Source organism: Gavialis gangeticus, unplaced genomic scaffold, assembly GCF_001723915.1.
Source record: "Gavialis gangeticus isolate Ggan-Ray unplaced genomic scaffold, GavGan_comp1, whole genome shotgun sequence".
Lineage (NCBI taxonomy): Eukaryota > Metazoa > Chordata > Crocodylia > Gavialidae > Gavialis > Gavialis gangeticus.
Genome location: NW_017729022.1, coordinates 131,857,521 through 131,884,812, shown reverse-complemented (window position 1 = coordinate 131,884,812; position 27,292 = coordinate 131,857,521). Strand labels below are relative to the sequence as shown.

Below are 27,292 nucleotides of genomic sequence, written 5' to 3'. Positions count from 1 at the left end.
CCACCCCCCCCCACTTCCCCTGCCTTGGACTCCCCCCAGGGGCATGCCCTCAACAGCTGATGCTACCCACCCCTGCTAGAAGCAAGTATAAGCTGTCAAATACAGCCATCCACTGCCAGCTGTAGGGGTGCCAGGGGGTGAAGTAAGCAGCCTTCCCCACCACCCTGAGGAACAGAGGTGGGGCTAGGGGGGAAAGGAAGTTGCCATATTTGACACCTGTTGCTACTGGTCTGGGAGCAGCAGATAGAAGCAGCGTAGTCAGCTGATCACTGACAGCCTGCTTTCCTTCCCTTGCAGGGGAGAGGGGCAGGCTGTCAGTATTTTGCTCACTGGAGGCTTCCCTGGGGCCAGGGGAAGGAGAATGTGTATTTGAGGTGACTTTGTAGCAATTTATCCAGAGTGATGAGCATGTAGCACTTTATTTTTAAGTGTTTCATAGAGTGCATATAGCACTTTATAATTCTATAAATGGCCATGTGTTCATAGCCTTTATCAAAACTAGAGTAACTTACTTTGAATGGTTTGCATTCAGAGTAACAAGAACACAAGAACATTTTCTTTGTCTTATTTTCTGAATGTTCTCCAGTTTATGTTGAGTTACTAATTATTCATATCTTTATTTAATTTTGAAGGAGTCTTCTAAAATCAGTTGAAGAAGAACTGCATCAGCGGTAACTTTTTTTTTTTCTTGTGTGTGTTTAAAATTTTCAGTGCATTGTTTTCTTCCATCTGTCACAATTAATAATGCTCATTTGTGACCCCTTATTTGTCAAGAAGACATGGGAGAGGCCTCACTTCTTTAGGCTGCTGCTGTACCTTAAGGAATAAAATAAAATAGGACGTTATAATAAAATTCTGTAGAGTAGGTAGCCCTGGAGCTGAGAATTTTTTTCATAGCAGCCAAAGTAATTTTAATTAAGTCTACTGAGCCATGGTACCTTGCTCATTTCTGTAGGGGACATGTGGCACATTTAGAAGATGATGATGATGATGCAGATGATGACACTAAACAGTAAGTCTTTTTTTTAAATACATGTGGTCTTTGATTAGCTAAAGAAAACTAAAAAATATTTGAAGTTGATCACCTTAATTTTTTTTTCATAACTGTTTATAAGTAGTAGAAACATGCAATAATGTCTGTATGGACTACATCGCATCATTTTGCTTTATGATGGCAGTTTTAGTGTTCCTCTTTAAGTTAAAACTGCTTTCCGGTTCTTACTTATTCACCTTTTTATCATTAAATAAAAAAGCCTAATTAGATTAGTAATAAAAATCTGATTTACAGAAATCCTGGGGTATAATTACTTAAAACAGATGACTATACGTTATATCCCTAATACAGAAAGGTATATATCAATGTTCAGAAGAGTAAATATGACTGTTCTTGAACAAAGTACTATTATGATAACAATAGATTAATTGAAGTGATGTTAAAATATAGAACAGGTGTGTATAGAAACATACCTTCTTAAATAATTCCTTTGTATGACATAGGAGAGAACACTGGTGCTGAGATTGGCTTTGTGCTAAGTTTCCTATTAATGGATAATCTCTATAAGAGCTCTGTTGCTTCATATTGGAAAAACTGTGAAATGTAAATCTTCATTGCAGCGTTTAGCCATGTTTTCACTGAGAAGCTAAATGCCTTTTAAAATTAATCTTGTTCTAACCTGACCTGTTCTTCTACTATTATTATGCAACCTAGGCAATGCATTTTAACAAGTAGATTTTTAAACAATATTATGAGCTTATAACTAGGTGCTAAATTTGAAGAGAAGTTGTCAATTAGAGAGACAGGGTTTCTTCTAAGATGTTAAGTCATTTTGTTTACCAGTACTATGGATGGTGAATTGAAGTTGGATGCTTGGTATATGTGTGACATGGCCTGTCTCTGAAATACTTTTTAAAAAGAAAAGTGGTTGAAGGCAGAATCAAGTTGTTTCCAAAATAGAGGTGCTGATCTCACGATTACTATGTTTACCATCCGTAACTTCAGAGCCTGATGAAGTCAATGAACCTTGCCATTGTTTAGTTACTTAACTTTTCAAAGCGGAAGAATATTCACATTTGAAATGAGTGGTGGGCATAGAAAAATCAGGGCTTATACAGTCAATTTTCAACACACTTTTATCCCTTGGTCTTTATTAGTGAAACATAGGATTTATCAGGCAGTTGTTTTAAAACCATATGATCAGTTGCACAGTGCTTCAACAAACAAAAAAAAATCCTGCATCACCTCCAAAGAGAAAAGTAGGGTAAAATCTCATAAACCCAAAGGTGACCAAGATTAGAACTTCCTTCACTCAGAATTGTAAAGCTATTGATGCTGATTAGTTTAGGTCAGGCCACCTGTACATGGGAATGTCAATGTCCCTCAAAGATCCATACCATTAATTCCATGATGAGTGCTCTCAGGGAAAACATTATGGATATCTTTATTGTTGTGATCTGTGCTGCCAGATCATCTTGGTGCCTCTTTCCCTTTTATTCTTAAGATATTTTTATCCTTACTAATGTTCAGCAATAGTGTACTTATTTACTTTTACTTATAATTTTTTTCTCCTGTTTACAGTCAACTCAGTCTATTTAGTTAACAACACAGGGTTTTAAACCTCTTGGCTGCTGCTGTCTTAAAGCTCTTTGCGCCGACCGCTTTGTTCAGTACATTGGAGTCCTTTCTCCTAGTTCTTGTTCTATCAGAATTTCCCAACAGAGTTGTCTTGATTAGGCACCTCTGTGGCTAATTTATTCTTCTGTGGTTTGTGTCTCTATTTCAGAATACACAAAAAAGAGCTCAGTATAACATGAAGTGACTCTGTGCAAATGTCTTCCTTCAGTCAGATCATTTTAGTTGTCTTGAAGCTTTTTGCATTGACTCTAGTGCAGCCAAGCAGTGACCTAGAGCTGGTATTGTAGAGTTCTTTCAGGGCTCTGGGAACACTGAATATGCCAACAATCAAAGTCCATATCACATGCCTTAAATTCTGACAGTCTTTACTAACCTTACTCTTCATATCTTAGGCATACTGTGAGCCAGTTAGCCTCTCTCCAGCTGAGGTCAACAACCTGTTTTTATCCCCCATTCTTGACAAGGTGTCTGCCTTACATGCAGGAGAAAATATGAAGGAAAATACTCGAGTACGACTTGGACCTCCATCCTTTTCAGAAGTCTTAACTGAGACCTGATTTAGAGAGGAGATAGTTGCTGCCTTTATTAAAGTTGAAACAAGCCTTGTAGGATAAGCTAGGTTTTGTGCTTGCTTTTTGTAGCAATCTACAGGCACAAAGGAGACAGTTGCCAGAGTCATGTCTATTGTGGCATTTCTCCCCTTTCCATCGCTTGTAAGACCTTTGTTAAGCTGTTGCTGAGAAGGCTCCAGGTTATTGCAGACAGTGTACTCCCTGAATCCCAGTGTGGTTTTTGTTCATCACATAGCACTGCCAACATGATATTTACCCTATGCCAATTACAGGAGGAAGCTGCAGAACAGCAAATACCCGTGTATGTTGACATTAGTAAGGCATTCAGCTCTGTTGGACAATCTGTTCTTTGGTGCCCTCTTGCAAAGTTCAGCTGCCCAGGCAGACTAATTAACCTCATATGCTGCTTCCATGACAGCATACAGGCCTGCGTATCAGTCAGTGCCTGACAACACAATTTGATGGCGGACTTCTAAACCTCCACCAATTCAAGGCCAAAAGCAAATCCCAACAAAGTGAAGTAAAGGTTCTAGTGTATGCTGATGATTCAGCATTTGTTGCCCTTTTTTAGAATGACCTGCAACATTTACTGAATTCCTTTGCCCATGCTGTATCCCTTTTTGGCCTCTGTATTAATGTAAAGAAAACCTATCGCCTCCATCACCACCAGAAATAAAATTGAATGGCAGCCAATTTAACAACATTTAGTCCTTTTGCTACCTAGGTAGCACAGTTGTCAGTGACCCCAGTTCAAAAAGAACTTTCAGCACACTTAGTCAGCTGCCTCAACTTTCAGTTGCCTACAAAAAAATGCTGTGGACAAGGCAAGGCATCAAAGTGTCTACAAAATGCCAAGTTTGCAGGGCTGTTGTGCTCCCTTGTCTTCTATACTCATTAGAGACCTGCCCCCTTTATCGTCACCATATCAAAAAACTTAACTGCTTGCACCAATACCACCTATGCAGCATAATGGGTATTAAATGGTCTGACAAAATCACCAACAATGAAAAACTATGACTGGCAGCCATACTAGCACAGAGGCAAATGACCTGGGTTGGCCATGTCATATGTATGGACAACAATTGACTGCCTAAGAGAGTTCTGTATAGTGAATTTGAAAAAGGCAGTAAGAAGGTTGGCCATCCCGAACTCCACCACGAGGACTGCATTCAGCAGCACATACAGTCTGCTGGGCTGAACTCAATGTCCTGGGAGGATACGGCCCATGATAGGCGAGCTTGACTTTCTGCTATGAAGGAAGCAGAATGAGCAACAGAACATCGTCACGCCAACTTGGCCGACAGTAGGGGGGAACATAGACACCAGCGTGCCCTGGCACATCTCCTCAACCCTACACGTGGAACTTCATTTCTAGTATCAGTAGTAGTCATACTCAAATATGAGTGACAGTTATTCAGCATGTACTTCCCTTCTAGCTTCTCTAGTCCAAAACCATAATCATATACTGAGACAGAAACTTTTCTGGTAAGTCTGGGACAAACTAGACAAGGTATTGAGAAGAGTTGTGTGTTCCAAAAAACACAGATATCTCACTTAGATATTTTCCTAATGTTTCTCTGAAGCAATGTAATTCAAAAGCAGGCAAGTCATAGTGCACAAATTTAAGACAGCAGGGATGTCAAATATACAGCCTGTGAAGCTGCTCCATTCAGCCCATCTGGTTACCACACAATCTGGGAGCCCAGTGCCGTAAGCCAAATCCAGCCTGTAAGGAGTCCTATAGTCCGGATCTGGCCTGGGGCATGGGATGAGTTTGACATGGCCAGTTTACACTAAATATTTTGTATTTCTCAAAAGATGAGGACAATACCATTGTTCTCAATGTACCGAAGTTTGTAAAAAGATTAAAATAGAGGCTGAACACTACCATGCAGGAATTCAGGATCAAACAGTAGAACCTTTAAAATGCAGAACTAGAGGAGAAAACCCTTAAAATGTTTTGGAGTTTTTTCACTCATGCTGATATGTTGTACTCCAGGACCAGATTGTTGAGCACGTGCCATATGAGAAGTTGTGTGTCCATGTGGAGTTCTGTGAAGGGGAAAGAACATACGAAAAAGTTACTCAACCCAAAAGCAAACAGTAGATTTAACTCCACTTTGCAAACAGATTTATTATCACATATAATGTTTTTTTGAAGAAGCCAGTGGTTAGGTCCATCGAGAAATGGTATTTTCCAGTGTCAACAAAATTCCATATTATAAATATTCTTTAGTAAAACCCACCAGTATCCTAAACTCCCCACTTAACTATAAGCACACTTCCTTTTCTCTCAGTACAGTGAATGCCAGACTCACCCTGCATCCTGTCTACATCTCTTGGCTAAAAATCACTCCCCTATTCTGCACAAGTCTACATATCCTTGTGGATAGATGAGCACAGATGAGCTTTTCAAAAAGTTTCCCATAACTTCATGGGAAGACTTCAGAGGGACACTTGGGTTTTTTTCTTGCTGATGTCTTGGGCTGGGGTCAGCAGCATTTTCCATCAAGAGAGCTGAAGTGCTCTGGTCAGGAAGGTGGGTATTATGGTGCAGCTGCCTCTGCCATGTCTCATTGCCACTTATGCCACAGGAGGCTGTGACAACTCACAGAGAGAGGTCCCCTCTTCCTGAGCCCCAGGTGGCTGACTGCAGCACAGTGCAAGGAAGGTCCCCTGTTGCCAGATGCCACTAGATCTGGTACATGGGCTGTAGGTTGCCACCCCTGGGACTACAGGGCTCAGGGGTGGGGAAGCAACAGTTAGAAAATATTCAAATGGTGTAAGTATTTGAAAATAACATGATGTTTAATCTCTTAGTGTTTAAAAATGTAAAATAAACTCTACATAAACTTTCTCAAACCTCACAAGTTGAGTTTTCCAGAGATGCATATCTGGATAACTTCTGAGCAATCTCTGTTGTTTTTACAGCTCTACTATGAAAGCCAAAGTGCCACCACCTTTACCACCAAAGGTAAGTGGGATTTTTCATTGTTCTGGGGAAGAGGGGAATTGCAGTAAATGGAGGAGGGTGGGGAGTCTATAAATGACATAGGTGCCTGATTTTCACTGACGTGAGACTTTGGTGCTTTTTGAGATTGTGATTCATCCAGTTTTGTTCCAGCATATTAAGTTACATTTTTAGTTTTGGAGCATAAATAAAATGAAAAATTGATGGAATTCATCACTTTAGATATGGTGTTTATGATTATGTTTACATCATTAATCTGAGGAGAGGCGTAACATTTGGTATTTCAGGGGTTTGGTATTACAGAAATAGGAGCTCCTACGAGAGTCACCACATTAGAAGTCTCCGTGCTAATTTCAGAGGCAATAATGGGGTCCTTTAAATGTTGAAGTTAGGTCTCAGATTCTTCCTCTTGAAGAGACTGAATTGATTGCACTTTTTAGATGACAGTGTATTTAAAAAATGTCCAAAAAAATCTCTACTTGTATTCTCTAGCATGTGGAAACTCACTAGTCATTAAACACTGGGTTAATCATGCCTCGTTGATGTACAGGTAAACCTATAGGAATTTTATATCTGAGGATTCAAACCTAATCTTTTAAAACTATGCTAGGTGTTGTCTTGATTAGTCTCTTGGCACCTCAGATCCTCAGTTAGAAGCAGTAGCCTCTGCTTGTGCTCTGTCCATACATTAGCTTCAGGTTTGTTCCTTTTCTCCCCAAAATGAACTGCCAGGAATGTTACAGTCTTCCAGTTCCATGTATGGGTTTCGGGTGCCTTGCAACTTGGCAAAACCTGGTCTTGCTAGTATGGCTGCGTCCATATGCTCTGATCTAGAAGTAAGAGTGATGTAGCCATGATGGTCCAATATTGTGAGAGGAGTAAGATTTGTGAGGTATGGGAATATCTTTTATTGAACCAACTTATATAGCTGGGAGAGAAAGGACACAAGGTTTGGGGCCTTAAGTACTCTTCATCAGTCTGGGGAAAAAGGCAGTCACAGTCCAAGTTGAATGACAGGTCAGTTGCTTTGGTTTAAATTGATTTTAACCTCCTAGTTCTGGAGTCATGAACAGGAATCTTGTAGAGGGTGAAAGCTGAGTTTGTCACAATTCAATACTTTGTCATGTAGTGGAAGGTCAAATGCAGGAAGTTCTTGTCATCTGAGTGTAAGGGCTGTGAGGAGTCGAGTTTTCATTTTAGCTCCAGCTCTAGTTCATGGTAATTTGGAAGACCAACTTCTCTTTTATGTATGTTTGCCTTTTTATAAAATAGTATCTGTTTAGGTGTTTGTATTATGCTGAAAACTGTTTCCTGAGCATGTGGCATGGTACAGATTAACTAGTATTTGAGTGAATTTTGAAAAGTACAGAGCACTTTTGTGTAAAAACATTATTTGTTGTTAGAATCCAAACGGAAACCCAAAGTGACATTTTTGGTTCTTTATCACAAAGAACAAAAACAAGGAGATTGGCTATTGAGCAAGAAAATGTATTTGTACTTATTTTGGAGAAAGGAACAAAAGAAGAATGTTCATGGGGTAGAAGAATTAAGGTGTAAACCCAATTCCCATCTTCCAGAATAAGAGGAAGGCAGCAAAGGGTAAAGGCGCAGGCTGGATTAATAGTGGAAAATTATGGACTTATCTTGGCTCCTGTCATAGAACGTTAACAACTAAACTGTTACCAGGTATGATGGGAGAGAAGAGGGGTATGAGCAACTGGACTACTAGGGAATTGATCATCTTTTCCTGTATCTAGTTCACAATGCCTCTGTGCAGGAGAAGTGTCTTTGTCTGGGTTGGTGCTTTCAAAAAAGATCAGCTTCACGTGGTTGGCTGGGAGGGAGGTTGCAGACAGTATTTTCATTTAAACATTTGTGATTTGATTGCGCGCTGGACATAGTGAAGTTTCTTCAGGCAAGTCATGATTTCAGTACACTGCTTTGGATTTTCTGTTGATCAAATAACTGCCTTATGCATTTTCTCTATAGTAAAAATATGTAACAGAATATGTAATTGTCTTTATCAGTTTACTCAGGAAAATAATAAGTTGTAGTATTACAGCACGCAACACTTAGCTTAACTGTCCCAACAATGGAGTCAATATTCTTATATATATTTTCAGCCTAAATCCATCTACATACCACATGAAACTCATTCCTCTGAAGAAGATAGTCAAGGAACAATCAAGAGATGCCCTGTCTCAGAAAGTCCAGGAAAGTCAGCATCACAGGTTCCTCCTAGACCACCCCCTCCACGGCTACCTCCCCAGAAACCTTATGCTTTAGGTAATAAGATTATTGGGGATTTCAGAAATAACATAATATTTATTTTTACTCTCTTAAAATGCATGTCCTTATGAAACACTGTACTACTGTGAGCAGGTGATAAAAATAGTATGTGAAAACCAGCTTCATGAAAATAATGCTCTACAACTTCACTAAGCCAAATTCAACTCCCATAGAAGTCTCTGAAAGAATTTCTGCTGATTTTCAGTGGAGAGAGGAGTAGCTGCCTAAGCAGCACACTCAAAATGAAAAGTACTGGACTTGTAACAGTGGAGAATCATTATTTTTCATACATAGTTCTTAAGTTCTTCCCTAGTCTATAAGCTACCATTGGGATGCATGGGTATTTCTAAGAGCAGAGACTTTAATTGAGAGAGGAGACACTTTAGGGTTCACACTTAAACAAAATGGACTGGATTCAAGAGCTGTCTAAAAGGTATTTCTCTCCTGTTTATAATATAGCCTCTTAACACCTGATTCTATTAACACTGTATCAGTTTGCCTAATACTAAATGTATTCAGGATCAAGTTCATATTTGGTAAGTCACTGTTCCCTCTGTGCTGTTGTTATTTCTTCATTTAACATACTCTCATGTCATCTATTTAAACATTTTCCAAAAAAAATACCAAAGCCATATACAATGAGTTGTTAATTTTGAAATTAAGGTGATTATATGTCATTTCGACGAACACAAAGGAAAGAGCTAAGTTATTGAAATCCTGTCTGCTTGCTTGCAGCTCCCCTTAACCATTATTGCATTCCTTTGTCTTCCAGTAAACCCATTTTTCCCCATCTTTATGATAAATTAGCATGCAACTTTTATGCTTACCCTATGTACTGATTATAAATTTGTGTGTTCTGGTGGTCAGTATGGAGTTAGTGGAAAGCATAAAGAAAGTCTGAATTCAGAAATGTATATATAATGAGTGAGTTGGGCAAGGTTTGAGGAATAAGTTTGGGAGCTATGATTATTTTGTTAACTAAAAGTAGGGGGAAAATTGCTTTCCCAAACACACAAGATTAAAGGAAGATGTATCCATGATCAGCTTCTATCAGAGAATGAGCCTTTACAACTCGCTTACTATATACACACTTAGTTTTATTATTAATTATTTAGGAACTGAGAGGGCAGAAGTGTGTACAACACTTCATTATCATACTGAACGAAGTTCTTTGCTGGGTACAACTCCACTGAAGATAGTGGAGGTCATTTTAGCAAGAGAGTTGGCCCTTTTAATTTTCTATATGTGGATTACTACATTTTAACTTAAAAGTAAGTGAAAACAGCTTTGTAATCTAAATGTTTCTTGCAAAGGTAATGGAGTGAATTCTGCACAGTTAAATGGTGACAGAGAGGCATCCCCACGTCAACAGCAGAATGAAAATAGAGACACTAATTTTTTAAGGAAAGAAAAGAAGGAAATACTGGTAGGTAATTATTTGAAAACTATTCTTATTCATTTCTGTAATGGACAAATGGTAAAGTAAACAAACTCCTGTTGAGTTGTATGGAACCTTAGTGGTTTTTATCTGTTTTCTGGTTTCATTGGATGAATTATTTTTTTACTCTGAGTCATATATTTTGATTAGACTTCTAACTCCTGCTACCATCTGATCCATAAGTATAATCAATATTATCTGCTTTTAAATTATACTAAGCTCTGTAATTTAATACAAGTAATTAAATGTTTACATTCAACACTTGTCAGACTAGAGATGCATCCTGTGGTTGTGAATACAGTGCAGTACATCTTTAATTTGTACAAAAGGTGAGAAGATGGTATGGTAGATTGGTGAATGTTACCAACCAGTAGGTAGGTAAATAAATACATTAGAAAACTAAGGACCAAAATACAATGCTTTCATTTTCATTTACTTTAATAAAATACTTTGTTTGTAATATATTAACATGCAATGTATAAAATAATAACTTAGGAATTTAGCATTTCACTGCAGTATGGTCTCTGTATCTTTGATCATAGTTGAGGAAATACTGTCAGTTTTTTGCATGGATGATAACTTGTGATTAAGTAGGGTTCTGTTGTACTTTGTGAAAGACTGCCTGTTGGAAACTGATTGTAGTACAACACAGAAAGTGTGACTTTTACATACATTCAGAAACTTTGTTACTGTCTGCCTACCAGTTTGACAGGAGTTTCACTGACTGATTTAGCAGACATCTAGGACTCTATACCACCAGTATTAATAGGAAATATCTGAATACTTTCTAGTTTTAAGGAAGCTATTGACAGTCACCACATACAGTTAAGATTCTACTTAGGTATAGCTTTTTAAACTGCCCTGGCATCTCACCTCTGATTTGCTTTTCATTTTACATGATGAAAATGCTTGACCATGGGGAGTTATCTTTAATAAGAATAAAATTGAGATACTTTGTGGCAAATAAAATGGGTCTTCTGGAGAAAAGATTAAAACCAAGCTGTCACTGTAGAGATTAAAGTGATAGCATTTGATACATTGGTGTTCGGAATTACTCAAAATAAGAGAACTGGCACGGTAAAGCTCTGATAGGGTGAGCTAGCTCTCTTGAGGCTTTTCATTATTGTTGAAGATTAAAGTCCTAAACTCCCAACTTGAATTTAATTTGAATGGCTCCATTTATTCTAGTCCATTTTTTAACCTGGAGGTTTACAACAATTAATGAACTACCTGCATTCTCAGAACTACATTGAAAAACCTTCAATTACAAAGTACAGAAATGAGGTCCAGAAACACAGTACCACAATGTCTTTAGCTATTTGTAAATATAGGGTTCAAATTGAAATAGTGTGTATATATATGTAGTTCTTATATATATAAATGCATTGCTCCACTCTGCTTACTTGGCATCTTTTCTAGCACTGGCAGCTGAATTACAATAGATTGTAGCTAAGGAGGGATCCAAGCCAAGGTAGCAGCAGCAACTATGTGACCTTGCAGAATGGGATTTGTTGGTGTTTTCTTCTTTAGTGAGGTCGTCTACAAAAAGGGAAAAGATATTAGCGACACAAAAGAAGCTAGCATAAGTCTGGGTTGGAAAGACATAAGAGAGCAGCTGTAAGAGAGTTGGTATTGGAGGTAAGAGAAAAGAAAATGGTAGATGAACCTATCCAGAGTGAGTTTCTTTCCTGTTTAACTTCACTGTGGTTTCGATAGTGTTTTTGTAATAGCCAGTTTCATTATTTCTTCTGGTCTGAATCCAAGACTGTAAATTCTTATAACATTACCTGGATTAGCTTTTATAAACTCTGTGCCCCTCAATAGGTTAACTGTTTTGTTTTTGTCTCTCTGAGCACCTTGCTTCTCTTAGTAGCGCCACCTCCTTTTTCCTTCCCCTTTCACTACCCTTTGCATTATAATCACTGCTTTTTATTTAGCAGCTTTGCTTTCTGCAGTCCCTTCACAGCATCTGATGAAGTAAGCCCTCTGCCTAGGAAATTTTATGCTGTACATCTCTGATTTTGGTGGTGCCTAGGTGCCACACTGTTTCTTCCTCTCTAAGCCATTTAAGTCACCATTTTCAGAAGTAACTTGTGAATGTAGGTTTTTCAAATTTCTGGATCTAAAAATTGGAGACTGAAAGCCAAATCTTCAGAAGGGCTTGATGTCCCATTCTCATGAAAATTCAGTGGGAGCTATGCATGGTCAGTGCCTCTGAAAGCTATGTTTTTAGGGTAGGCCCTGAACTAGGCCCTGAAAGCTGCAGCTTCTTTTAAAAGATGTTGCCCTTTGTTACTTTCTGGCATGTGTTAGGGATTCTTCAGGGTGTGATGGAAGGTCTCTCTGTTTTAAAATGTGGAATGTTATTCTTAAAACACTGCATATTAATTGGGGTATCTTGAGTAGGTGTCATTCCTAAACTGTTTTGACTTATCTTTTAGAATTAAGTAGATTTAAAGTTGAACTGTCATTCAGATGTTGTAGTTGAAACAGCAGGATTTTCAGTTTCAAAATCTAGGGGGACTTTATAGTTGAAAGGAATTTCCACTGAAACAAGTATTATTGATATCTCTGAAATCCTTGTGATACAAAATAAATTCATACAGTGCTAAAACATTTAATAATTTCATTTAATGATTTAATTGCTTGGTATGTTTGTGCTAACTACAATATGCAGGTGGTTCATTTAAGCTTTGTGATGTTGGATGATGACATTCTAATGTTCTTTCAAGCCTCTTAATTAGAGAACATTATGTAGTCAACTATGCAGACATTCAGCATGGAGCTATTGATATTGAAGAATGATAACACGTTAATTTCACCATAGATAATGATGTGATAGTGATTCATTTGTCAGGGTGAGTTGGCTGGACAGGGATAGCTTGCAAGTCTGCATACTAAATTACATGGATATTGTGGTATTTTTGTAGTTACTTATGCACCTTATTTAACAAGCCTACGGTAGGACTTGCAAATGTACAGTATGTTTGTGTTTATTGTCTTAACAATTTGCATGCAGTTTTTAACATTGATTCCTATGAGCAAGTCCTGGCTTGTAGTTTTATTCCAATATAATCATACTCTCAATTGCTAAGCTATTTATCCTATTTATGCAACTATAGTATAAAGATTTTTTAAATGTTTAATTTGTGTCCTAATTGCATCTTTAGTGAAATATGTTTGTGTCTGTGGATAAAAAGCATAATTTAAATTCACTATTTCTTTTTAGAAACCAATTAGTAATGGTCTTCCTCCCACACCTAAAGTGCATGTAAGTATTAGAGCTATTCCTACTAATTTTGATTACAGTGTTGGTGTTTCTTCTGTTAAATCGGAAAATATTGAGACTTTTTAAACATTCTTTGAAGTTTAATTATTTTAAAATGTTTTATTGAACAATTTATTGGTGTATATAGGACTTGTAGATATTTATAAAAACTAAATGATTAGAAGCTAGTATCTTTTTTTATTTGTGCTTTAAAATTTGTATTTCAAAACGCAGCTCTTAGTTTTTAAGATTTTTTTAAAGTGATTTTTTTATAAAGTTAAAATAACCTTCTTCAGATTCGTGGCCATAAATGGAATAAGTTTATCAGGTCTGAATGGATTTCTTTGTTCATCAGTTAAAGATTTAATAGTCTTTTTTTTCCTCAAGTAATTCTACCAGCTGACTCATAGGATCATAGCGCTCATAGCAAAATAGGGCTGGAAGGGACCTCACAAGTATCTAGCCCAGCATGTCTCAACCCAAAAGTGGGTCACAAGAATATATTACAGGGTCATGAACAAAGTTTAAAAATGGATTCTCCTTTAAAGAAGAAAAATGTGGAAACTGGATTTCCCCTTGCAGGCTGACAAAGCTCCAGCCTGCAAGGGGCTGCTTGGGGCTTTGGGGGTGGGGCTGAGACCTGGGAGTAATCCCTGAATCCAGTCCAGTAGCAGAAGCTAAACTATAGCATGCCTTTTATAAAGCATTCAGTCTTGATATAGAGAATTCAGGTGATAGCCCCAATTATGTTGGTTCTTAATAGCAATTCTGAGAATGAACTGGAAAGTGAAACACAAGCTCTGTCAGATAGCGTTTCACTTTTCTTTTGCCTTAGGGACGGTTTGTCCTACTTCGTTTCTGCGTAATGGTCTAGAACAGCAGCAATGTTTTGCAGTGCCAGGTTGGAATCTTCCAGCTCGCATCCTTGGTAATCTGGTGCTAGGACCCACATGCCACCACTTCTGTTTGCTGCCTGGCCGCAGCATGGCATGGGAAAGCTCCCTGCTGCCAAGCTGTGGTGTGACGTGCAAAGCCAAGCCCCACCTCCAGAGGCTGAATGCAGCCTGTGGGTCATAGGTTTCTGATCCCTCATCTAGAATATTGAAGTTAGTGGGCTTGGAAATTCAGAAAAGGAACCTTGTAAATGATACAGTGGTGTGCATCCAGTTCCCTTCCTCATTCTTCCTAAGTGATCTCTCCTGCAAAAAAGTTCATGAGTGCACTTCAAACATGTTAGCAGCTACAGAAATAAGACTGCAGCCAGAACAACATAGATACAGATGGTACTTAAAAATGCCAGAAAAGCAAGATAACACACATTCTTTCCTTCTGTTTCTAAATACTAAATTTCCTTCTTAAGTAATCTAGCATAGCTTCAGAGTTCTTGACTTTTGCACTAATGTACTGTCTCTCACTTCAGGCACGTCAATAAAAGCAACTTAAATTTGTGTTGGAAAGCTAATCATTTCCACTACAGAACTGTTCCTATTTGGTTAGCTTTAATGCTTGGAAATGAAAACTGCCTTCCGCTGACAGGAATTACCTGTTGGCAGGGATTTTTCCTACCTTATGTCTGTTTATTTGAAGCAGATACTTGTTTTTGCTAAGGTCCCAGTTTCTTACATTGGTTACTTCAGCCTGCTCACAGCTTGGGATCAGATCCAGACCTGTCAGTCATGAGCAGTTAGAGAATGCCCTCTCTCCTTAAAATCCCTCCAGTTTTATCTGCTTGGTACAACTGCAGTAGGCTCAACCAGACCTTCTGGACATGAAGTGTCTTCAAGGAATATTTCAGTTTTTTAATATTTTTCTTCTTTAAACTAACAGCTTGGTTTAGTCAGCTGTCTGTCTTATTTTTAACTAGGCTCTGTTTGGTTTTGGCGGAGCCTGTCCCCTCAAGCTCTGATGCTCTTTCTTGCTGAAGGAGTGCTCTGCAGGCTTCATGGAGACAACTAGAGTAAGACATGCAGAAGAAAGTGTTGGTGTCTCTTGCTCTTGTGCTCCTTTATCAAATATCTTGTTAAAGAGTTTGAGCAGCTCTGTGGGCTTAAGTGCCAGTTCCCTCAAAGCCTCAGTGCATCTCCCCTGAGTATGGAAAGATGCAGGCAGAATTGTAGTTGTAGTTTCAGGAAGGATCAGGCCTTTTTTAAAAAGCTACAAAGAAATTCACGGAAGGCCATGTAATCCACACTGGGTGCTGCTCTCCTGACTGTGGTCTCTGTCACCCCCCATGCCTTGAGTAAGGAGCACTGGGCACAGAACCAATGCCAAAATTCAGTAAGAGGCTTTTAGGGCCTTCTTTCTGCCCCTCCTCATAACCCGTCTTTCTGTCACTCAGAGCTTCTTAGGCTAGCATCTCCTGGAAAAGGAAGACTTTCTTGGTGTGTGTGAACCTCACACAGTAGAAGGAGATAGAATGTCTAGGAAGGCCCTTCTTGAGACATCATCGAGAGAGGTGCACATGAGAGAGGAGAGACTCAAAGAAGCACCTCCTCTTTTAAGGGCAAGCAGATAACTAGCCACTTGCTAGTAGTCTTGCCCTAGAAAATTATAAATAATACCTGTAAAAATTCATCCAAACCATTACCTTATGAACCAATTGAACTGTAATGGAAATGTTGTCACTTTTTTCTCCAGTAAAGTAGGCTCCCCTCTATCTTCACTCACATAAGTCTTTGTAGTTTGAATTTTTCTCAGCTGTATTGTACCTTGATTCAGACTGGTAGTCCTCATGCTTATAGCAGACTTATAGCATGTTTTCTGTAATTAAGTTCAATAAATAGTCTTACTTTTGTCAAGTATCAGAGTCCATTTTAATAAAGTCTGCTAAACATCCATGTGACCATCAGTATATAAATTCCCCAGGCCCTACTTTAGCCAGTGCCATGTTTCAAAATCACCTTCTCCAGATCTCACTGCCCAGAAGACAGAGTATAATTTAGCTTGTTTTGGATGTTCACATTTAAAGGGTGAACAATCCTGCCTTTTACCTTAAAAGCACACTTCTGTGAAATCCCTTTGTAATAGATCTATAGACTTTAGCATGAAAAAGAATAGAAAAATGTACTGATGCTTACCTTAAAGTTGTTTTCCCCTCAAGTAATAAAATGCATAGATTTTAACCCACCCTGGAAACACATGTTTCATTTAGAGTAAAGGTGGAAATTGATAACCAAAGATTCAAGATAATTTCATTAGTGGACATGGTCTCTGTTCCATGCATAGGAGACAGAATTGTTTACTCTACTAGTGTGCCGTAAGTGAAGTTTGTAATTTTGGAAAGTAGAACAGGATTAATCTAGTTGTTGAAGGTATTTCAACGAAAGGAATCTTTAAGGAGCAGAGCATTTTTTTTTTTTTGTCAGTTACTGACAGATCAGGTTCTGTTTGCAAGCTGTAAGCAGGCTGAAGTGAATTATCCATTGCAGTAGATTTGGGGATCTTATTTCTTAAAAGGACATTTTCAGGTAGCATGAATACATTTTACTGTTCTCAGGTTTGCCTTGGGCTCTGCAGACTACTGACTCACCTCCAAGTTTTAGAAGAGTATTAACAAAAAAGTTCAGTTTCTATCTGTAAATGTTAACTCTGGATACAAGGTCAGCAGCTGATTTTTTTTTTTTTTTTTTTTTTTTTTTTTTTTTTTTTTTTCCCCTGTCAGGATTGCTTTCTAGCATAGACACAGTGGGCTTCAGTTGATAGGGCTAGACAGATTGTACATCTTTGCAAAGATAAGAATGGAAAAAGGCTTTCCGCATCCCTTCCCCCCTGCCTGGCCAGGTTGGGACTGAGCCACTTTCTGTGTCGTGTGTGTCACAGGTCTCTCCCCAACCCTCCCTGCTATGTGGCTGGATTCGAGCCAGGTCATACCCCTTCCCCCATATGGGGCCAAGCCAAGTCTTCTTCCCCTACATAGCTGGATTGGGGCCAGGCTGCCCCCCATCCACACAGCCAGATGAGGCTTTGCCGTACCTGCCTTGGGTGCCGAGTTGGTCCACCAGCTGCATCCAGCCTACAGAAGGATTGGGCACTGCCCATCTGGCCTGCCAAATTTAAAGGCTGAGCTGCACTGCTGTAGAGCTCTTAGTCATGTTGATCTTGAGCCAGTAACTAGCTATGTACAAGGATACATCAGCAAGACAGGTCAAAGTTTTTCAGAAAGAAACAAGTGTGGTACAGAAAGGCAGCTCTGCAAGCATAGAGAAGGTAGATGAATTGGTGTTTTCAGATGAGATCACCTAGAAATAATGTGCAGGTGAAGGAAATGAGACCAAAGACAGGGCCACTACAGGAAGATGGTTGGAAAATGAGGTGTCCCTTCAAAAGAGACGCTGAAAAAACAGTGAGAGCAGTGGGAGAGAGAGCAAGACTGTGTAAAAGATTGCTGATAGATCAAGTAGTATAAATGCTGAGCTTTTAGGGAATGATCACTGGACATTGGTGAGAGTGCTCAACCTTGCCCCACTCATCCATCCAGGTATCTGCTGCAAAGATCATTCTTGTAGCCTGCTGTAGATCATGTCATCCCTTTCTTTGCCACACTTCAGGAGCTCCTTTAATGCATCAAACATTAGATGTTTGTCTTTACTTTAAAGGCTTTTCTTTGGTTCTTGAGAGGAAATCAGATTCAAAGCAGGAAGAGAGGTGTAGGCTGTTCCCTTTCATCATAGAAGGTTAACACTGACATTATTCTCTTTGAATTTCTCTTCTTCTCTCATTGCATTAAATCATTCTTAAAAATGGCTGAACTCTTAGTGCAAGCATCCAAAAAATACCATCTTTTTTTAAAATATAGATGTCTTTGAATTAAAGATGAGCCCAAATTCCTTGACTCTCCATATAAGAAGAAACGCCTCAAAGACTCATTTATAGAGATGCAACTCTTGTGGAGAATATAAGAGCTTCTTTTTTGAATTTGTCACAAGCCATTTTTAAAAGAGATTTCATTTTTAGAAGTGTGACTTGTATATGAAAGAATGTAGTGTTCACTTTCAGCAGATTCTAAACCTTGAAAATTATTATAGTTCTTCAATAAGGTGAAGCATATACTATTAGAAATATATAATCATTAGAAATTTCATTGATATATCAGGTTAGAGATTCAAATTCACTTGTTTTTTAATTAAATGTTTTATTTTTCTTTTTTAGATGGGTGCTTGCTTTTCAAAGGTTTTTAATGGATGCCCATTAAAAATTCATTGTGCAACATCATGGATAAATCCAGATACAAGAGGTATATGATTAGCCCATTTATTCTTTCATGAAGGCTCCAAGAATATAAAATCTGCATTTTAGATATCCAGGTTATTCCTTTTTAAAACAGTTTAATTTATGCGCATGAATTTTCCCTTTATTTGGATCACAACGTTAAGGTGTACAACAATCCTTTGTTTTTTGGTAATCAGAAATCCTATCCCATGAAGCTGAGGTGTCAATCCTGCTGTCTTGACCAAAAATAAATTCTTTCTTCCTTCTTCAGTTAGTTCCCTTGTGCTTCTCTTTGGGTATGTTCAGGGGTAGACCCTTCGATTCCTATTCCACCCAGATTTTCAAACTAAGTGCCTGGTAGTGGCAGAAACATTTCAGTCAGGCAGTGCATGAGGAGTCAATTGACTTCATGGCTTATTAGAATCTTATTAGAATCTACCTCGGGTTTACAAAACGTGGCCCACGGGCCGGATGTGGCCTGCCAGGCCATTGTATCTAGCCCACAGGGCCCCTAAAAAATTTAGAAAATTAATATTAATCTGCCCTGGGCTGCCTGTCATATGGTCTTTGATGGCTTGCCAAAACTCAGTAAGTAGCCCTCTGCCTGAAATAATTGCCCACCCCGATCTACCTGATCCTGTCTAAACTCTTAATTCCACAGGTGTTAACCACCAGCTCTTCTTTTTAATGCTCTTGATATTTCACCAGTCAAGGTATCCTTTGTTCTGCAGTTCTGCTGTTAGCTGCTCCTGTTAATGAGTTCCTGTTTCACTGCCCTGAAGATTATTTTTAACTCATTCCAGTGAAGTTATATTTGTTTTGCTCTAGGCTCCCAGAATATTAGTAAAGTAGTAAATTGTAGTAAATTGAAGAAAAATGTGTTGTTTATATGTGATGATACACCTCACCATCTGCACCCCCCCTTTCAAAATTCTAGATCTGCTCAGAGGTATGTTGATGTTCACTTTGCTTTTGAAAAGTGGGGTGCAGAGAGGTGATGCTTTTCCCTTTATATTTTAAAATACTTCAGTGTTTTTTTTATATATATATATATGAAGTACTTTACAGAGTCCTGCTTACAAGGATGGAGAAATTGGTAATACTGGGTCCCCTGTTTTGCCTAATCATAATCCAGGAATAGCAAGATGCTGGTACTAAAAAGATCAGCAACAAAATATTGATCTTTTCTGAATTTAAATTATCACCCATTAAGGTTGAGACAGTTCAGACTTTTCAGTGAACATTTACGTTATCTGTCTTGTTTGCAAGGTCAAAAGCACAGTATCAGTTGATGTTCAGACCTTTGTAACCAAGAAGGGGAAGTGAGCTTGAATTTTCTTAAATTTTGCAAAAATTGATGGACCTGCCATAAAAAAGCTGGTTTAGCATTCCAGTTGGCACCACTCTTTAGAAATAGCTGTGAAAGGGTTAATGACACTTTCTAAAAACTCTGTTGAATTGTTAGCGTGTACATCTTCATGTCAGTTTAAATGTAATGTTGATAGCAGGAAATTACATAAATTGTATGTTTATATAGTTTCTTCCAGTAGGATTTTTCTTGATCAGTCATTTTAACTGAAATAAGATGAGTCCCTCTTAACGTCTTGTGGGGCTTTTCAAATTTAAACTATTGCAGCTTTCTCCTATTTCCCCATCTAAGGAAAATTAAATAGGGCAGATTGCTCGATGTATGCAACTCTCTCAGTAAAATGTTTCTTCATGAAATCAGCTCCATACATGTGTTATAATGCACTTCTTAAAATCTGAATGGATTAATTTTAATTTCTCTCTCTCCTTATAGATCAGTACTTGATATTCGGTGCAGAGGAAGGGATATATACCCTGAATCTCAATGAACTGCATGAAACATCAATGGAACAGGTGTGTGTTTTATTTTGAGACTTAGGAAAAGTTTCAGGCCTTGCCTTTTTTCAGCAATTAAAATAAGTACAGTATAATGCAGAATGTAAGGTTTTTGTTTGGGGGGGGTTGTTTTGTTTTTTTTTAATCCTTTGAGCAGTTGTCCACATACACATTCTCATTTGTGAGCTTTCTTGTGCTTCTAAACCACTGGTTGTCAACCTTTTTAGACTCAAGGTACTCCTGCAAAATTCAGCAGCACCCCATTTTTTAAAACTAATTTAAAGATTATGTATTACAATTGTGATTAATTAAGATAGTAATTGATTAGACATAATCACAGGCATGCCACCACACCAAGTGCCTCCTGCAGATCAGGAAAAAGCTGTGACAGGAGTGTGTGCTTTTGCCGCTGCCCTTCCTAGTCTGAACCTGCACAGTGTCTCCTGGAAACAGAGACGTGGGGCAGGTGGAACTGTCCCTCATGCCTCTGTTATCAGAAGGCACATTGGAAGCAAACTGAGAAGCAGTTTGAAAGTCACACCTGCCTACATTACATTATGCAGGCAGACATGCCATTACTGCTGCAGCTCTTCTTGGTTCAGCTCTAACATACCTCCCAAAAAGAGGCATGTGGGACAGTTCTGCCTGTTGGCAGTGGCAGCCTAGAGATAAATACTGCTCCAACAGGTAGAGCTGCCTTGCATGCTTCTGTTTTCAGGAGGCACTTTAGAGCCAAACCAGGAAGAAATGCAGCAAAAAAGACATGGCTGCCTGCATAATGGAGGCAGGTATACCTTTCTGCTGCAGCCACTTCTCTGTTTGGCTCTGATGTGCCTTCTGGAAATGGAGGCATGCAGTGCAATTCCACCTTGCACTAGTGCCAGTAGTGCTGGTGTTGCAGCATCTCTGGCTGGCTTTCTTGGCACCCCCAGGTTCTGCGTCACCCTGGTTGAGTACTACTGTTCTAAGCTTTGAGTGAAGACATAGACTTAGCAGTGTCCATATCCCTGATCCTCCTTGTGGGCCTACATCTAAGAGATGCCCTGTTCTTCAGTTCTTCTCAACCACTTGTCTAGAGGTGGAGCATTTCTCTTGAGTTCCTAGCAGTCTTGAGGCCTTAGGAAATATCTCAGGAAACACCAGAAACAGTGATTCAGAAACAGTGTTTAAGAATTTTTTTCCCAGTTGAGGGCAGTCTGCAGCCATTGTGTTGCTGCATGGTGCCTGCCCCTTGTTTGTCCCCCCCACCCCTTCCAAGATGATGCCATGAGGTGATCATATTTTGTAGCTTTCCCCCCAAAAAGGCACTTTTTTGTGTGTTCTTCCTGCTTGCTGTAGTCGGACTCTAAATGTTATGGTTCTGTTGTGGAGGTTGACAGGGTACTGGGGAGTGCACTTTGGAGACTGGTCTGAGTCACAGAAAGAGGTGAAACTGGAACTCAAGGCTGTACAGAGGGCTTCTGTAGCATTTTCACTGCATTGTAGCATGTCACGTTTCAATGGTTATGGACAGCTATACTACAGTTGCTCATTAATGTTCTGTAGTATAGAATCCATGCTAACAGATAGATGCCAGATATCTCTGCTGGAGCAAAGTGATGTATAGACTACCAAATCTATCCATCTGCAGTCAAGCATGTTTATTTTCCATCAGCTAAGGGTCTGGCAGTTGTTTTTGTCTTCCGCTCCCCTCTAGAAGGATAGCACATGCATCCTCACCTGACAGCCCTCAGGCTTTTTTGAGGTCCAGTTCAACATTTTTCTGCAAGTAAGGGACTTGGTTTCCCCAATGGAATTTAATTTAGTTCTTAAATTTTTATTGAAAGCACCTTTCAAACCTATGATGACTTGTGTCCTTCTCTAGCTCTGTAAAAATGGCAAATGAGTACATTGGCAAGTAGGATGGGTGAGATTCAATATCTTTTGGCAGATCCTCCTTATACAACTTCAACAAAATGACCCAAACGACTCATTCTAAGTGCCTGCCTCAATTTGTCAGATTTTAAATTGGGGCAGTAGATTAACTTGCTGATTTCTTCCTAAAGCCTTATTCTTCATGAGTATAGAGGCTTTGCTGTACTCGCTATTTGTTGAAAGGACATTTGACCTACTATTTCCCACCAGATAAGTTGTTTAGAAAGTTCATATGTCTATGGCAATGATACTGTGCACATTTGAATCCCAGTCTTTTCCCTCTTCCTCAGAGTTAGTATTCTACAGGATATGTGGTTGAGAGGAAACTGAAGAGCAGGAAGTGTGTGCTACCCATTATCCCCTTTTTGTGGGACACCAGGAGGGGCTGGGCTAGGGTACATGTTTGAGGATCTAAGATTTAAAAAAAAAAAAAAAAAAGGCTTCTGTTGAGGCTCAGGGGTATGAGACACGTGCAGTTGAGAATGTATATGGGAATGATACGTCTCAAAGAAACCCAGTTGCTGGTAAGTAACTTCTTTTTCTCTGCAACCACATATGTTGTAGTTATACAGAAGTGTTTCATTTTTAAGAGATTTCTTTTGGTTTCTCGTAACCTTGTCAGACTTTTCCCATTCAGGCTGATATTTTTTGAAGCATGATCTTTTGGTTGAGCTTTCAAAATGTTTTGAGTACAAATGCAGATTTAAAGAAATGAACATAATCCCTGCGTAGTGAAAATCTGCTTTTATTTGATTTATAAGATTTTTGCAGAAAGAATGTTGTTTGATTAAAAAATGCTCAGAGGGGTTTAGTAACAGTCTGTTCTTCTGGCATTGTGCATAAACAACTTGTTGGCTCTGGACAGCACTATGGATGCATCTGAACTAAGGCTGAGTTGAGAAGTAAGTCTGCCATATACTGGACTCATCTACGCAAGTCAGTTTACAGCTCAGTAGATCTAATTATTGTGCAGTCAGCATCTACACATGATTACTCATGAGTAAATTTGCTATCTGGAAATACAAGTAGCAGATTTACTCGTGATAAGTAACTACACAGTAGTGCACATGTAGACACTTGACCAGGAGCAAATGTGCTCCCAGGCAGCAGGGGGTGAGAGATTGGTCCCTGACCCTGGGAGGCATCTGCTGCCAGGGCAAGCTCTGCCAGTGGAACTCAGGCGGGGACACTGTCCTTCTGCCCCAACAGCAGGGAGCTCCCAGCCCCTGCTCTGCAATTGCAGGGCCGGGTCTAGGAGATCCTTATCTCCTAGCCCAAGTCCTACAGTGGTAGGGCTGGGGCTGAGAGATGCTTGCCTCCATAGCCTGTGTAAGATGCTTTCGTGGGAAGGAGGAGATAAATGTACTCACACCCTCTCTGCCTGAGGTAGGTCTAGGACCCAGGTCTCCTACCTCTGGACCATAGGTCATTTGGGCAAAAAGTGGGTGGAACTGCCACCTCCTGAGGTCAGTGCTGCTGTCTTCATGCTCAAGCTAGCTAGTTTAAAGTTAACTTGAAACAGAGAGGCCCTGAGAGATATTGCTGATGTGATAGTCCTTGCCTGCCAAAGCGTTTTAAGGCTGTGTGTAGATAAAACGAGGGGCATGTGTGCAGGGCACTTCAAAGCCGGCTAGATACTGTTGCACCACTTTAATGGTATTGGTTTTTGCACACCTCGGCGGCATGTTGTGCATTAATTCCAGCCACTGTAGGAAATTCGGCAGCGTAATGCACCTTGTATGACTTCATAGTATCATAGTGCTTAGGGTCAGAAGGGCCCAAAACAGATCATCAGGTCTGACCTGCTGCCCTGGGCAGGAACAGATGCTGGGGTCATATCACCCCAGCCAAATACCTGTCCAGCCTCGTCTTGAAGACCCCCAAGGTAGGAGAGAGTACCGCCTCACGTGGGGCTCATTCCAGAGCCTGGCAGCACTAACTGTAAAGTAATGTCTCCTGATGTCCAGCCTGAAATTCTCTCTAACAATTTGTGGCCGTTATTCCTAGTAAACCCAGGTGGTGCCCAGGAGAACAGAGCCTACCCCAGTTCTCACTGGTCCCCCCAGTGAGTTTGTAAATGGCCACCAGATCCCCTCTCAGCCTTCTCTTGTGGAGGCTAAATAGGTTCAGGCCCTTTAGCGTATCCTCATAGGGCCTGCCCCTTGACCATGTGAGTGGCAAATTGGGGTGCAGCAAACTAAAACTCCTCCGAGGACTTTTAGTTTGCTGCCCCTACAGCTGCAGAGTGAAGCACTGGGCTCTGTACAGCCCTGTAGGAAGCCCTGCAGGCAGCCTGGCAGCAGCCCAGGAAAGCAGGCTCTACCCAAGAGAAGCGGTGAGCTTTTTTTTTTCCCCCTCGGGAGCCTGCCTGAGCTGCGCAGGGGCCCAGTGCTTCCCGCTGTGGCTGTGGTGCCCCCTGGGACCACCCGAGCTAGGTGCCTGCAGGTGGGTGCTGCCTGGGAGGGGGTCACTGTTGCTGAGGGAAACACCAGCTCCCCCAGCAGCCCAGGGACTGCTCTGCCTGCTGGCAGCTCACCCTTCCCTCCCCGCCAGAGATGCAGGTAAGTCAGCGGGGTGTGTGCATGCCACGGGTTTAATTGGCCCTAAAGTGAAGCGATGTTTTTTAAAACCCACCACTTCATTTTAGGGCCCCCGTTTCATCTACACATGCCCCATGAAACAGCAGAGAAAATAACTAGTGAAACTGGATTACATGCACACTCTCCTTTGTTCTCCTTGTATCACTACCATACTCCTCTTAGGGTAGAGTCTTTAGATCAGTCACAAGCTTTCTTCAAAAATGGAGAGGCCTCTAAAAATATGTTCAGTATCTCCAGAAGTGGACTTAATTTTATATATAGGAGAGCACATATAAACTAGACTCTTGAAATTGAATTGTGCACTTTGGAACTAAATGGATATAAGTGTGTTATATCCAAGATTTTGGAGGGCAATAAGAAAATCCGACTGCAAAGATCTCTATGACAATTTGTATTTAGACACCATAGTTAGTAAACTGTTCTTTCTAGTGTACCAGAAGCTAGTTTACTCAGCTATCAAGGCAAAAACTGTATAGTCTCAGAAAAGAGGAAAACCACTGCTAGCGTTAGTAAATAGATTTAAAGGAATTGGAAATTGTCACAGATGTAACGAGCAGGTCATAATGAGCACCCTGGTGGAGAGTGGTGTGGGAGGGGACAGTATTCCTAGCTACTTTGAGGACTTATTTAAAAAAATGTGCCCCCCCAGCTGTTGCTGCTACAACAGGAGCATGGTGTGCATGCATCCAACTACTGCTCTAACAGCAGTGGCATGGGGCAGCTGCCGCCACTGCTACTACTGTTGCCCCTACTGAATCACAACTCCCTAGCTGGGGGCTGGTGCCATTCTGGCACCTCTATTGGCACCTGGCACTGGTGTCCTGCTCACCCACCCCATATTATGCTACCCAATAGCAGTCTTAAGACTTGCTAATTTAATCAAACATGCTGCATTTACTGAGAATAAAAACATTTGGTACTGCTTTACATTAATAGAGAAGATTGCTGTCTATTTAAATTTGAAAACTATTTAAAATAAGATTCTGGTCAACTTAAAGCAACATTTTATGTGCTGCCTATGAATCTTACTAAAAGCAAGTACATAAAATAAATTTCACTAAGTGTAGCAGGGTGGGCAAAATATGGGTCACAGGCTGGATTTTACCTATCATGGGATTTTTTCTGCCCCACTCGGGTCCTGCAGCCCTGCCAGCCCAGATGCAGGGGGCGAACCTGGGCCATGGTGTTTGTAGCCACTTCTGCTGCCCCCAGGTTCATGGTGGGACTGGGGTGGCACAGCAGCTGGACTCAGCTTCCTGGCAACTCCTGGCTGCCACTGCCAGTGTTGCTGCCATCCACCAGACCTGGCCCGGCTGCCTAGGCACCCCAGCCCATCTGCCCTACACTCTCCTCCAGGGGCACCGGGTGGAGCAGGCCGGCAAGCAGGCTCTCTGTGAAAACCAGCCCGGGACCGTCGCAGGCAGGGCACGCTTGGCCAGGCAGATGGGATGGGCCACAGGTGGGCAGAGATGAGTGGCTAGGCCAGGAGCAGGATGGGTGGCTAGGGTCAGGATCATGGAGTGGTGGCAGCACAGGACCATACTGGGAGTAGATCATGTCTCTGCCATGGGCCCCAGCTCTATCCTGTCACTGCCCCACAATCCAGGCCCTGCCTGCCCACCCATCCTACTCCCAGATGCCACTGCCCACAGCCCTATCCCCATCACCTAGCTAAGCGTGCCCTGCTCGCAGGGGTCCCAGCCCATTCTCCATGAAGACCCTGGCTGCTCTGTCCAGTACCCCTGAACTGGTCTAGTAATCTGTCACTTAGGGAGTTCTGGTGGGGGGGAGGGTGTTGACCTGGTCCACAGCAGCTCATCAGAACTCCCTAAATGTCCCCCCCAGCCCAAATAACTGACCACCCCAATATACAGTTTATGTATACCCAAGGAATTCTGTTAATTAATTCTAAACTAACAAAACTCTTGGGTTAGAGGCAATACCTTTTATTAGACCAACTAAATAGTAGCAAAAAAAATTCTTTGCAAGCTTTTGGGTACAAACACACTTCTTCAGGCTGAGGAGAATTCAAATATTGTAAAAAGCCTCCCAGGTAGAAAAGAAACTTCATTTTGCACAGGGGATGGAGAGATTGGAAGTTTATTCCCCTGGGTAACTCAGTCATTTTGGGAGAGAGTTGTTCTCTGGTATGTTGATTAGGCAGGCTTCATCCCTGAAGGTGTCCAGCAGGACTGTGCAAAGCTTCGACTTAATATTCGATTCGACAAATATTCGACATATTTGACCTTGAAGAGTGAAAGTCAAGTTGAATAGCAGCTGGTCGAATAGCTGTTGAATCGAACAGCTGCGCTGTTCAACTTCTTCATCAGCGATCTGGATGATGGGGTGGAAAGTAACCTGTTTAAATTCGCTGATGACACCAAAATCTGGGGGGAGGTGAGCACGCTAGCAGGGAGTGAGAGATTGCAGAGGGATCTGGATAGGTTACAGGGGTGGGCTAACAGGAACAGGATGCGTTTTAACACGGACAAGTGCAGGGTGCTGCACTTGGGCAGTAGGAACCAGCAGCACACTTA

At 40.6% G+C, this 27,292-nt stretch overlaps 1 protein-coding gene across 3 annotated transcripts in view; it reads left to right on the top strand.

Annotated features, from left to right (window-relative positions):
- Nucleotides 1-27,292, top strand: part of MAP4K3 (mitogen-activated protein kinase kinase kinase kinase 3) — a 159,133-nt gene that overhangs the window by 99,070 nt on the left and 32,771 nt on the right. For 2 of the 3 annotated variants that reach the window (XM_019516196.1, XM_019516193.1), the window contains 8 exons: nucleotides 633-671; nucleotides 956-1,012; nucleotides 6,136-6,178; nucleotides 8,299-8,461; nucleotides 9,778-9,890; nucleotides 13,132-13,173; nucleotides 18,319-18,403; nucleotides 20,180-20,259. In XM_019516196.1, coding sequence (XP_019371741.1) covers nucleotides 633-671; nucleotides 956-1,012; nucleotides 6,136-6,178; nucleotides 8,299-8,461; nucleotides 9,778-9,890; nucleotides 13,132-13,173; nucleotides 18,319-18,403; nucleotides 20,180-20,259 — 622 coding nt within the window. The remainder of the gene's footprint in view (nucleotides 1-632; nucleotides 672-955; nucleotides 1,013-6,135; nucleotides 6,179-8,298; nucleotides 8,462-9,777; nucleotides 9,891-13,131; nucleotides 13,174-18,318; nucleotides 18,404-20,179; nucleotides 20,260-27,292) is intronic. The other variant, XM_019516195.1, reaches the window with a different exon arrangement.